Source organism: Thunnus albacares, chromosome 12 (genome assembly GCF_914725855.1).
Source record: "Thunnus albacares chromosome 12, fThuAlb1.1, whole genome shotgun sequence".
Taxonomy (NCBI): domain Eukaryota; kingdom Metazoa; phylum Chordata; class Actinopteri; order Scombriformes; family Scombridae; genus Thunnus; species Thunnus albacares.
In genome coordinates, this window is record NC_058117.1 from 26,200,054 (window position 1) to 26,213,379 (window position 13,326).

The 13,326-nt window shown below is 39.6% G+C and overlaps 1 protein-coding gene across 3 annotated transcripts in view; it reads right to left on the minus strand.

Annotated features, from left to right (window-relative positions):
• Positions 1 to 13,323, minus strand: part of LOC122994287 (enolase-phosphatase E1-like) — a 27,175-nt gene extending 13,852 nt beyond the window's left edge. For 2 of the 3 annotated variants that reach the window (XM_044368893.1, XM_044368894.1), the window contains exons 1-5: positions 13,156 to 13,323; positions 7,665 to 7,796; positions 6,193 to 6,248; positions 2,253 to 2,419; positions 1,844 to 2,043 (exon numbers count right to left, since the gene is read on the minus strand). In XM_044368893.1, the coding sequence (XP_044224828.1) occupies positions 1,844 to 2,043; positions 2,253 to 2,419; positions 6,193 to 6,248; positions 7,665 to 7,796; positions 13,156 to 13,308 (708 nt within the window). In that variant the 5' untranslated portion in view covers positions 13,309 to 13,323. Of the gene's footprint in view, positions 1 to 1,843; positions 2,044 to 2,252; positions 2,420 to 6,192; positions 6,249 to 7,664; positions 7,797 to 7,897; positions 7,928 to 13,155 lie in introns of those variants that run through there. The other variant, XM_044368896.1, reaches the window with a different exon arrangement.
• Between the last annotated feature and the right edge of the window lie 3 nt (positions 13,324 to 13,326).

Here is a 13,326-nt window from a genome sequence, read left to right on the forward strand (position 1 = left end):
TGAGAAGTCTGTCTGTTAAATACAAGGCTACAACCAGCATGGGGATTTGTTAGGCTAACTGTTTCCCCTTTTTTTCTAGTCTTTATGCTACGCTAACTGACAGCTGGCTGTAGAATACACATTAGTCAAACAGGAAACACACTTGTTCACTTTTTTTGCTGAGAGTTAGATGAAAAGCTTGATGCCACTCTCATGTCTATCTGCAGCCAGTTAGCTTAGCATAAGCATCTCTTAAGCTAACCGATTAACATATTATATATCACTTGTTTAATCATACAAAAACCAAACACTTTGGGTTTTTGTATGACTAAAGAGAGAGAGGGGGGTGGGGGGGTTATGTGCTGGACTATTTCTTGTAACTTCCTGGAGTTGCCACTGGTTGCCTGGAAACTGCTCCTGGCAAAGAGATGGTCCAAAGTTATACAAACAACATGCAATGTGTACTCCCACAAGAAGCTAAGTCATGTTGTGATGACATATGAGGGATAGTATTTTATTTATGGTGAAAGAAGAGATAAAAAAACTACATTTTACACTCAAGCCTGACTTGATGACGTTTTTTCTGATGCAGATAGTGAATGAGGAGTACTAAGTTTTCCTTTTGTAGATATGGCCACGACTGCCCTTTCACTGTTTTCCTTTTTTTTCAATACGTGTGCCAGTCTCATCTCCTTGGAGACGGTGGTTAACAGCTGGACCTTGTTGACGTAGGGACTACGCAAGCAGCACACGGATAGAGAATAATAAAAAAGTGTGAAAGCCAGAACCAGTTAGGGGGGATTAGAGGGAGGGGAATGTAATCAAACTGTGCTTTAAACTCAAACCCAGTGTGAAAACATCCTGAGGTAAAACTTGGCTTCCAGCTGAGCGGCTCCATGGCAGCAGCAGAGTGTTTAATGTCATGCTTTCCCCTTTCCATAAACTGTAAAAAAAAATAATGGACTTAGCCACTGTGACGTCACCCGTTGGTTTGAAGACTCCTGTTTTGAAGCGAGTCATTTTGACAGTCACCATCTTGGAATTTTGGAGCCAGAAGTGACCATATTTGGACGAGAGGGTTGCGCTAACCCTAACGCTAGCTGCTAGCTTGGTTAGCACAGTGTATTTACAGTCTATGGTTAACTGTGATGATGCTAATGCTAATTTTCAGACTTTTTTAGATTACCAAAATGCACAGTGTATTTACAGTCTATGGTTAACAGTGATAACTGTGACTTAGCATTAACTGTGATAATGCTAATGCTAATTTTCAGACTAATTTTAGGACTTTTTCAGATGACCAAAATGTTACAATTAACTTGACTGAACTGTAAACACGCTGAAATAGCGACAACGCCTATACTCTGTGAAGCTGGGGTTACACCATGATTACTTTACCTAACCAATGTTGTCGCCATGGTAGCAACTTGTCAATCACAAGGTAGCCACACCCTAAAGCATAACCTGCTATATCGTCTATTTTACTCTAAATGCGACCATAATTTACAAAATAAACATCATGTTATATTGAAGCGATTAAGACCATAAACTCATCAGGAAACAGTTTACTGAGGCAATAAATCAAGTGAGAAGTAGCGTCATTTTCTCATTGACTTCCATACAATTGGACTTCTTTTTGGAGCCAGTGGAGTCGCCCCCTGATGTCCATTAGAGAAAATGCAGGTTTTAGTTTAAGGTTCCTTTCTCTAGCCTCAATTTCTCAGATGGTTCAGGGGTTCAAACTGGTGATCTTCCAATCATTACTTGCTTCTCTCACTTCTACGCTACTGTTTGCATGTATTTATGTATCTGTCAATACAGTAATGTGCCTAAAATTTTTGTTTGACACCCGAAAACTCCTCACCTCTTGCCCCACTTTTGTTCCCTCCTCCTCTGTCTTTTCTTTTTCCTCTTCATCGCCAGAGGATTTGGATTTCTTCTTATCCAAGTTTGTTGGTTTGGTTGTACTTGCAGGATCCAGCAGCTGCTCAGAGACAGTCTCGCTGTCTTTCCCCACACAGGGGAGCTCTGCATGGGATGACTCGGCAACATCTGTCATGGACTCTGAGGCAACAGTATATAATGATTAATGTTAAAATTATACAAAATTGGGTAAAACTAAACCACAACCACCTGAACAGCTGAAAAAAAAAACTTGTATTTAAGAAATTTTTGACAAATTGTTAAATAAAAGCAGAATGTAGAATAATCAATCAGCAGGTGCAACATATGTACTGTAAAGAGAACAAACACACCCAAAAAAAACAACTTACCAAGTGTAGGTTTGGCATCTACATTATCTTCTTCTGTGATGTTGGAGAGCTTAGTTTCCACACCCTCTTCTTCTTCACTGGTGGCTGGTTCTGGTTTGATGCTCTTCTTCTTCAAAGTGATGGAGTCCTCGGTCTCCTGCTTGGCATCCTGGGCTAGTGAGCACAGCCTACACACACACACAAACACACAGACGTGTAAATCATATTTCTCACTAATTTGGAAACACCTTAAGTGATTTAGACAGACTAGAAATACTGTGGAGGTCACCTAGACATTTATATATTTGCAACAGCGCATTTTCACTCTGACTGGAGCAAGTCCCAGTTAGTTATAGCCTAATGTTGATACTCTAGTGAGCTGAAATACATGTATAATATGTTTAAGAAGCCAAATTTAACCTACAGGAGCTTCTGACAACTTGTTTAACATGTTTTGGAGGAAATAAATTCCTGGCGAGTGAAAACAAGTCGACAGCGTCTCCTGACATCTTCACTGCAGAAACTGACCGGGGACAGAGTCCTCTGTCAAGCAGCCAAGAATTACAGCTGTCCCTTTAAGTCATGATGAGGAGCTTAAAGATGGTCTGAAAAAATGAAAACAGCTAGAAAATAATCATCTTGACAGGGGAATGTGTAAGTATGTGACTGACAGGCAGAATGAAGAATTAGCTTAAAAAGCACCCTGTGGAGTTTCTGACCTCTAGTAGCGCTATGGAGCAGTTTTGGTTTTTTTTATATATATAATTGGGTCAATTTGTGATTTTGTTTGTCTTCATGCATGTACATGAGGACTCACATGCACACTGGTGACATGATACACAGTCATGCTAATTGTGTCACATTATTCTAATGATCTACAAGTGGCTGTAATGTGCCAAGAACAAGCAAAGGCAGGGACGAAGAAAAGTGGTGAGTAACACTCAGTGTAAACAAAACTCCACAGGACACCTTTAACCTAAAGGGGACATATCATACACATTTCCAGGGTCTATATTTATATTCTGGGGCTCTGCTGGAATATCTTTACAGTTCAAAAAACTGCTTATTTATCTTATACTGGTCCTTTATGCAGCCCCTCAGGTCAGCCTCTGTCTGAAACAGGCTGTTTTAGCTCCTGTCTCTTTAAGGCCCCCCTCCCGATGAGCCTACTCTGTTCTGATTGGTTAACTCCTGAAAGCTTCATCTTGGCAAACTTCCGGTAGCTCTGGAGGCTTTGTAAACAAACAGTATTATTGGGATTTCTTTCTCTTCTTATATTCGTTCTTTACTCAAAATGTCAACTTCTCAAATACATAAGTGCATTTTTGAGCCCAAATTCAATCCAAAATATGTGTGTGGACAACACGAACAACCCTAGGGATCAACCTTAGCAAAAAAGGCTACAGGATGGACGGCCATTTGCGGGCATGCACGAACAATCTGACGTCAGTTCAATGGGGAAGTAAAGGTAACTTTGCAAACTAAGAGTTGATAGCAGATTGAAGCGCTGGCGCTTGATTTGTAGCTGGCAGCTACCTCACTACCTCAGCCTTTCTGGTAGGACTGAGTATGTCTCACTGGGAGGATGCAGGTCTAGATCGCTCCCCGTCACCTGTGGTGTTCCACAAGGATCAGTTCTCGGCCCCAGCCTGTTTACATGCTTCCCCTTGGATGTGTCATCAGCAGACATGGGATATCTTTTCATTGCTATGCTGATGATACCCAGCTGTACATCAAAGCCCCTCTGCAGCAATCAAGCCTTAGCACTTGTCTTAAGGAGATAAAGGCCTGGATGAGCACAAATTCCCTCCAAATAAACAGCAGCAAAACTGAAGCTCTCCTTATCGCCACTCCACACCAGATTCAGTCATCTCACCTTTGACGGCCAGGACGTCCCCCTTTCCTCCTCAGTCACTAATCTGGGTATTAGGTTTGACCCTCAGCTGACTTTTGATGACCATAAGACATCTATGCAAAACCTCTTTCTACCATCTCAAAAACATTTCTAAACTCCACCTCTCTCTCAGCCTGTCAGATGGAGAGAAACTTGTCCATGTGCGGCCAATGTGCTCTTCACAGGGATCCCTGGCAGGAGCATCCACAAGCTCCAGTACATTCAGAACAGCGCTGCCAGGATCCTGATGAGAGTGTAAAAACACAAACACATGACACTAATTCTGTTTTCATTGCACTGGCTCCCTGTCTCCTTCAATGGACATCCACCTCCCTACCTATAGGAACTGATCACACCACAAACCTCTACCTGCACCCTCAGATCTGTCAGCAGCTCGCTCCTCCGGGCCCCCAGTACTAAGCTCCGCACCATGGCGGATCGAGCCTTCTGCTCTGCTGCACCACGCATATGGAACAGCCTTCATTACCATCTGAGGGAAACACAGAGGCTAGTCTCTTTAAAAACAGGCCTAAAAAACTTTCTATTCAGGAACTCTTATAATTATTATTTTCTTTATGTTGTGTATTCTATATTATTAATACTGTAGCACTTTGAGTTTCACTATATGTGATACTACTAGTATCTTGGGGAAACTTTCCTAACAGGACTAATCTAACACTGTGTTTCTTTGCCTCAAAAGAAAAAAAAAAAAAAAAAGTCAAAGTATTTTCATTGACTGGCTCAGATTTGAATATTTTAGCGTAGAATTCATAGAGGAAAATCATAGACATGAAGTGATGTCATTCATTCAGTCACTCATCTGCTGCCCATTTAATCCTTTTCACGGTAGCAGGGATTTGAAGCCAATCCCAGAATGCACTGGGCAGAAGGCCAGACAGTCATTCACAGGGAGAGCGAGCGCACGCACACGCACACACACACACACACACACACACACACACACACAACACTAATCACATCCTGTTCATATGCTCAATTTAGAGTCTCCAATCCATCTAAGCTGTGTGTCTTTGGACTGCGTTACCTGCTGAGCTGACATGATTCCAAAAAGCAAAGTTGTAAAAATCCAGTGACAAAAGCAAAAACAGGAGTAAGAGATGATGAGTGAGACAATGTGAGTCAAGTGAAAACCCTAAAAGAGCTCACTAGTCACAAGTTTGGAGCAAATACAAACTACTTTATGCTCTGCATTTGGTTTAAGCCCAGTTTAAATGATCAACCTTCTGATAACCATCATCACGTTTACTGAACAGGATCAAACATTCTTTGTAGGGCTGCAACTAACCATTATTTTCTCAATTAATCAATTAGTTGTTTGGTCTAAAAAATGTCAGAAAATGTTGAAACAGTCCAACAGTCCACAACCCAAACGCTTTCAGTTTACTATCATTGAGGACTAAAAAAAAAAACCCAGAAAATATTCACATTTAAGAAGCTGGAACTAGAAAATTTAGGCTTTTTTTCTTACAAAATTACACAAAATGATTACCAATTATATTAAGTCTATCGACTAATTGTTGCAGCTCTAATTCTTTGAGGTTCTTCTTGGGGAACGACACAATCGCATTAGATTCTCAGATACCATTTACAGATAAGTTCTCTCCTCAAAACTGGTTAAATGATACTATAAGATTGATAAAGTCGCCCCTTATTTAAACCTGTAAAGCTGGAATCATGCTTCTCTGAGCTGCACGTACTGTAAGTGAACATATACCAGTTTTGCTCTGAGACGTTCGCATGGCTGTTTCTTGAAAACTTCTTATACTTACATGTGTTTGTTTACATTGTTTTGTCTCAGTTTCAGACTAAGGTTTGAGGCATGCATGCAGCTCCTCTGTAAGTCTTTGTGACCTACAGTTACCCATAACACCCTTCTTCTCTGTATAAGTTTGCAAAGATGTTTATGTGCATCTCCGGAAAAGCATTACTCTTGTTTAGCTGACTCTTTACAAACTGAGCCTCCAGCTAACAATCTGTCAACAACACATCAACTGTTGCAAGTAAAGTAATACAAACTTCCAGCACTGGGTAACATTTCTGACTTACTTCATCCAGCCTGTGTAGATATCATGTAGATTGGAGCTTTCCTCAGGTGTCTCCACCTAAACACACACAAACACAGCATCACATGAAGAGCAGTGCTTTAAGCATATTTTACCACTTTGGACCAATTCCCTCAACATTCATGTCATACATCTTTACATCTACAACCATTTGGCTGGCCAAATATTCCAACTATGATCATATAGACAGAAAGAAAAGGGTTAAAAGGGAAATAGCATATTTCCTGTGGTTCAGGAATGCTACCACTTTGATGCCACATGCTTCCGGAAATGAATCCACGCAAAGTTATCAATAAAGTGTGTGAGGGATTCAAAGACCAGATGGGAATTGATGCTCAAAATACTGAAATAACGTGGTCTCTGTTGGAGAAACTCCCTTTAAGTATAGGTAGGTTTCAGATTTTAAGCATTCTTGAGACCATTTTTATCTATTGTGGTCTTCCAAAAACTCTTGTCAGCAACATTTAGGGATATTTTTAGCCAAACAGCCTGACACCAGAAACTGACTGACCAAGCTCAGGTTTCTCCATGGCAGACATAAGAAACAGCACATTTGTAATCTTTGTGCATGTTCTGTACAGTGAGTACAAAAAAAAAAACAATAAAAGTGGTGACACGTGGGGAGAACAACCTGTATTATAGCTCGAAGAATGAGTAAACAAAACACTGTGACTTCACTTACAGGTTTGATTTTGACTTTGTTTTTTGCAGAGTTTATCGATATATGAAAAGACTTTAATCTGATTGAATCATGACTATGCATAAGTGCACTGACTGGACATTGTGGGCTCCAATTCACAGCTATTTTTTTTTTATCATCCATTACAATTTCCTACAGCTCAAAGTGATTGCTAAAGTTTCAGCAAAAATCCCAAAATATTCCATTTTCTTTCATGTAAATCAAGGAAAAGCATCAAATTCTCACATTTGAGAACCTATGAAATGTTGACCTAAATTACCTAAATGATAAATCAGCTATCAAAATAATTGTTGATTAATTTTATATCAATCAACTAATCGGTTAATCGATTAATTGTTGCAGCTCTAGAGCATTTTACTAAAAAAACAACGACTTTTCTCACTAAATACTTTAAAAATGTGAGGAGGTTTTGAATAGGGGGTCAGTGTGCAGCAGCAGGCCTGCAGCAGGCTCCTGTAACATAATGTTCTTTTCTTCCAGCAGGCCTGGACGAGCAGCCATGTGCTTTTAAACACACACAGGACTGACCTGCAGCTTACTGACTGTAACACTGAGGCAAAAATCATCTTCAATTCACACTTATAATTAATTCAGGATCTTATAAAACATGCAAGACGCGTGTTTCGGCACAAGAAATCGCAATAAAATGACCAATTTGACCAGATTTAACAAAAATTAGTCAAGTAAAACCCAGTCAGGTTGGTTCAACACTCAAAAAGGCTGCAAACGTTGAAGAATCAGGCCAAACTTCTTACCTGAGTAACGTGTTTTTCCAGCACCTTGGCAGCTTTCTGGTAGCCGTTCACCTTCAGATGCTGGTAAATGAGAAACAGCAGAGCGTCGTCCTCCTCAGAGGCCATGCTGCCCGACAGGACCGGCTGACACGACTGGGAAAGTGGATGAAATGTAGAATATTATTGACCAGTTATTAACAGTTCAGTTCATGCTCGCTATTCAGCGTGCGCCCATGCGCGCTGACGACGCCCACCTCGAAATGCAGCATGGGAAGTGGAGTCTTTTTTTTAGGAGCAGCGTTGAGACGACTACAAAAGCATCTTTACCTCACAAAAATGGACATATGACGCATTTAAGAAGAAAATTGTGTCTATAAAATTGTCAAAACATAACTGTAGGCTGTGTGTACATATAATAGATAAAACATTGGAAGAATCATAGTTTCTACGATTGTTGTATTAATACTGCAAGCCAAGTTTATTAAAAACATGCGTTGAAATTCATTTCTCCGTAATTAACCACCTTAAAATGACTTTAGTTTGTTACGTATCCTCTTCCTGATGAAAGAGGACACATTTGTTTTAAAATAACAACAACAATTTGCAACTGTAATAAAATTGTAATCAAATTTACAATTACAACAACATTTTTGAATAGTGATTTTTTATTTTTTTAATAACTACGGGTCAAATTTAACCTGGAACACTTTCTATATACAAAAATGTGTATCGCTTACACAAACAATTTACAAGTTGAAATTTTTCCTTTTTTTTCATATTCTGGGTCACTTTGGAAAAGTCATAAAAATTTCAGGCTTAAATAATGATGTTGAGTGTTTTTACTGCTCCCAAATCTAAAAATTGGTCAAATTTGACCTGAACAGTGTGTAAGGGTTAAAGGCCCATGATAATAACAATGTGTTTTTAAAGCCATATCATTTTAATGAATAATTAATATTGGTTTTATTGAGAAATTCGGGACATTTAAGGTCTAAAATGATGTGTTTTAAGCGTGGATGGACAACTGTTTCTCCTCTAAAGGAGCCACAACAATGTCTGGCAACAGTCCTCCATGTACTGCTCCCTGCCAGTGAATCAGGCTTTAATAATCCACACACCAACTCTTTCACCACTTGGTTTGCTGGAAACTTGGAGTGGGACGTACTGCCAGCTCTCCAGCAGAGTCAAAGTGCCCCACTCAAGTCCAGATTGTTTGTACTATTCAAATAAGGAGCAATTGTTTGAAATAAGTCAAGAGAAGTCAAAGGAAATACAGTAGACTTTAAAAGATGTTGATAGAAGTTCTTCAAGGGGACCAAAGTGACTTTACCTTCATTCTTTTGGTTTTTCTGCCTAATTTACATGTAGGTGTTTTAAAATTCAATTAAGTTCTATCTCTTATGATATTCTCAACACGTCTCTGAACCTTCAACATGTGCCTGACCTGTGGAAGCAGCCCAAAAGCTTTTAATCATTTCAGGCCAGTCCAAGCCCTCACTTCTCTTGTAATGAAAACCTTTGAAAACCTTGTGAAGACGGAGCTTGCAAGGGAAACCGAGCGTGCAATCTGCCTATAGGGCACACGGAGGAGTCGCAGATGCTACAATCACCCTACTTAACCTTTTGTTTAAACACCTAGAGGGGAATAAAACCAATGCTAGATTGCTATTTATTGATTTTTCTTCAGCCTTTAATACTATCCAAACCCACATCTTAGCCATGAGGTTGACAGAGCATTTCGAGTTGAGTCACAAACTTTGAGTAATGGATTTTTTGACAAACAAAGGTTGAAAGTGAACGGCGTCTTTATCAGATTCATTATGTTCCTCTACTGGAACATATCCCCTGCACCCAAGGGATGAGTTCTCTCACTTATACTTTATATTCTGTGTACAAACATGTGCCAAAGTAAGCATGAGAAAAGGGCCATATTGAAATTTGATTTAATTCAGTCATTGTGATTCCAGCCATGTCCCGGTCATTGATAGGTTCGTCCCCTGGTGCGATGAATCTTTCTTGGAGCTAAACATATCCAAGACGAAGGATATGATCATAGATTTCAGAACTCAAGGTTCAAGACTACGATCATTAAAGACTGTGGACTGTTTAATAAGCTTCAAGTATCTTGGGACAGTCAAAGACTCTAAATTGACCTTTGAAGAATTGTGAAGCAATGTGTAAAAAAAGGGACATCAGCGTTTGTTTTGTCTCTGAAAACTGTCCATATTGATTAAAATCATAATGACCATCTTTTATTGGGCTTTTTATTGAATCAATCTTGTCTTTTTCCCTTGCGTCACGGTTTGGTGAACTCTCTCTGAAAAACAAAAAATTCTCTAAACCAAATTGTCAAGCGAGCTAGTAAGCTTATAGGTGAGTCTCAACTCAACCTATGAGTTCTTTACTCCTCACAGCTGCAGCGTAAGATGAGCTCTGTTCTTCAGGACTGTGCCCCCCCCCCCTTCCCTTACATAGTGAATTCCAGCTCCTTCGCTCCAGCTGTCGGTTTGTGGCCCCTGAGTAGAGAACAAAATGATACAGAAATGCTTTTGTTCCTGCAGCCGTTGCACTACTAAACAAGGCTAGCACGACATGATGCACTTCACCCACGCATGACATTTTAAGCTTTTGAGTTAGTGAGAGAGTGAGTGTGCGTGTTTGTGTGTAGAAGCACTCAGTCGTGACCTTAGGAGTTCTTATATTCTGATACTGTTTTTGATACTATGATGATACTTGTCATAATGTATTTTGTTTTAATGTCTTTTTGAATCTGTGTTACTGTCTTGTTTTTAACTCTGGATTCTGAACTCTGAATTTCCCGTTTGCACAACAAATTTACCCATGGGTACTAACGAAGAAACTTTGAACCATAAACAATTGCTATCAATCATCTATCCATCCTCCATTGATTATTGTTTATAACTTTCAAAACTGACGTTTGAACCAGCTGCAACATGCCTTGAGTTGTGCAAAGCTTTTGTGCAGCTCAAACAAAGACATGTGGAAAATATTACTCTGGGCCCTTAATGTTATGTTTCCCCCTCTATACTTTTCCTTTGCTTCTTGTTTACCATGTGAGCCATATATACTAGGCCAGTGGTAGGCAAATAGCGGCTCGTGGGCCAAATCTGGCCTCCAACAAAAATATTTGAACCACTAATGAAAGCTGAATTTTTTTCTTCTTTTATAGATTACATCAAATCTTTTACAAGACTCTTCATAACAATATAAACTAAGACTCACCTAAATCCTTATAAACATGAGTTTGTATCCTTTTATACTATTATACAGACATTTATTTCAATAACAGTACTTCAGCTTCAACCGTGGATGAAGCAGGCTGCTATTTATTGTGTGTGGATTAATAATGGGGATTATGACATTTGCCCTAAAACAACCCTAAAACTGTTTTATATGAACAAAAACATTAAAAAAAACATGTGTTTTCACCATGCCTGTGCAACGTTGGCCCCAAAATAAACAGTGCTGAAAAAAAATCTGGCCCATGGTTGAACCTCATTGCTGACCCCTGCAGTAGGCCTTTTGAAAATGCCACATGTGCCAAAAATGCATAATTTTCCCACCAAACGTGGCCATTTTTCCACAGAAATCAACTAACTAATATTATCTTATCTTAGGCAACAGCACTAATAAGCTCTGAACGTTTTCTTGCTCATGTCTGTATAATTATTTAACTATCCCTCATTGCTGCATCATATCCTTTATCCCCTGAGTGTTTATTTGATGTTTTATTTCTTGATTAATGTGACTTATTTCCGGTTATCTCTGGATGACTGGATGCGGTTTTGCATCTGTATAGTGCGTTTCGTTAAGACAGAAATTCCTGGTTTTCTTTGGAGTGCCAGCTGGCTCCTCTTCCTGCGGTCATACCGCTCGGCTGATGAACTGTTCGCTATAAACAGGCCAGTCTGTTATAATGACTGTCAGCAGAAAGTACAGAAAGACATTAAAGTAACGTATAGCCGCTAAATAAATGGTGTTAAGGGGGCTTTATTGCCGTTTTTTTCCCCTGCGTCAAGTAACACAATTAAAACCAATGACAGCGGATGTTAAGCAATTCATCCTTCAAAATAAAAGTGCCAAAGGAAAAACTAAACGTATGCCAGTTACGAACACTGGAAGCAGGAATAATTTTAGCAACGTGTCTTCTTTCTCTGTTAGTTAAAGATATACTATGCAAGATTTTCCTGAAAAACAATGTGTAGACTCATACAAAAGTAATCCCTCTCAATCATCAATAGAAGTGTGTGGCAGTGTATTTATCTGCAGAGACTCTGGCCTCTGCCTGTGTTTTCTTATTTTCTTGTTATATATTTTGCTGTGTTCGGGATGTTTCTGGCTGTCAACATTTGGGCAGTGGGTGTGTAGCCCCCAGCCAATAACAAATAACAGCGTACAGGGTGTGAGGTCAGGACTCGTAGCGACCAGGTTACATTGCTGTCTCTGTTTCTCTCCTCTGCTCCTCTCTGCTCTTTGTCTGTGTGTGACGGATGTGTAAAGAGCTGCAGGTCTGTGTATCTGCTTGACCGAGGGCAGGACTGAGCTACACACACGCAGAGCAGAGAGGCCACAGCGGACAGAATGAAGCTCCACATTCACACAAAATCCCACAATGTGGCACCTTCCTGCAGGGCTGTGTGGAGGTGTAGGTGTGTTTATTTGTGCTTTACAACATAACTGCATGAAACAATCTGAAAAATAATGTTTTATTGATCTGATTCACGGCTTTGTTCTTGCTTCCGCCACTCCCTCTCCCTATTCATTCTCTAGCTCGCTCAACCACCGCTGCTCTCTCTCTCTTTCGCTCTCTCTGTTCTCAGCTTGCTCTGGTCAACCCAGGGAGGAGGGGCCAACTTTGAATGCTGTGTTTACAAACACCAATGACAAATCCTGCATAGTATACTTTTAACTGATATTAATGTTAACCTGGGGCAAAGTCGTAGCTAAAGAATAAAAAATATGAAAAGAGAGAAGTAAGATATTATTATGAGATTTAGCTATATGTAACTAGGGGAATACAAAATCCAAAGTTACCTATAAACAGCAGTTAGTTAGCTAGTTTCATTCTAGCGTTAGCTTACATGTAACATCAAGGTCACTAGATAACTTTAGCTTAGTTGACAGTTAAGCCCAGAGTCTAAGTTATGTCTCTGGTGTCATAATCATATTATATTATATATTATATTATAAAAATTATGCATCATGCATGATATAATGCTAGTTTTAAATATAAAAAATGCAGACTGAGGCAAAAACATGGGCTAGCCTGCACTCATAAACTAGCGAAATGAAAAGTATTTGACGTGTGATGGTAATCCAATGGTTAATTTGGCATCATGTATAGCTTAGGTCACTATAACTGTCACCAAGTAAAGCTAATTTTTGAAAAGTTATGGTTTTGGAGAAAGCAAAAGTACAATTTACACCCACGTTTTTCATAGGTACTGGCTACGGCTATGGAACCAGTTCAATAATTTAATAATTTACTGACTTTTGACACGGAATGGGATTCTGTGCTAGTAGTCCACAGGCTGTTGGTCCGGACTGGTTTTCCATGCTGATTTTTGCTATTGGTACGGAAAGGGTTTCCGGAATTATTACCAGACCTCTTGTGGGCCACTAACTGGACATTTTTTACCGCCATGTTTGGCTTTTTTTTTTT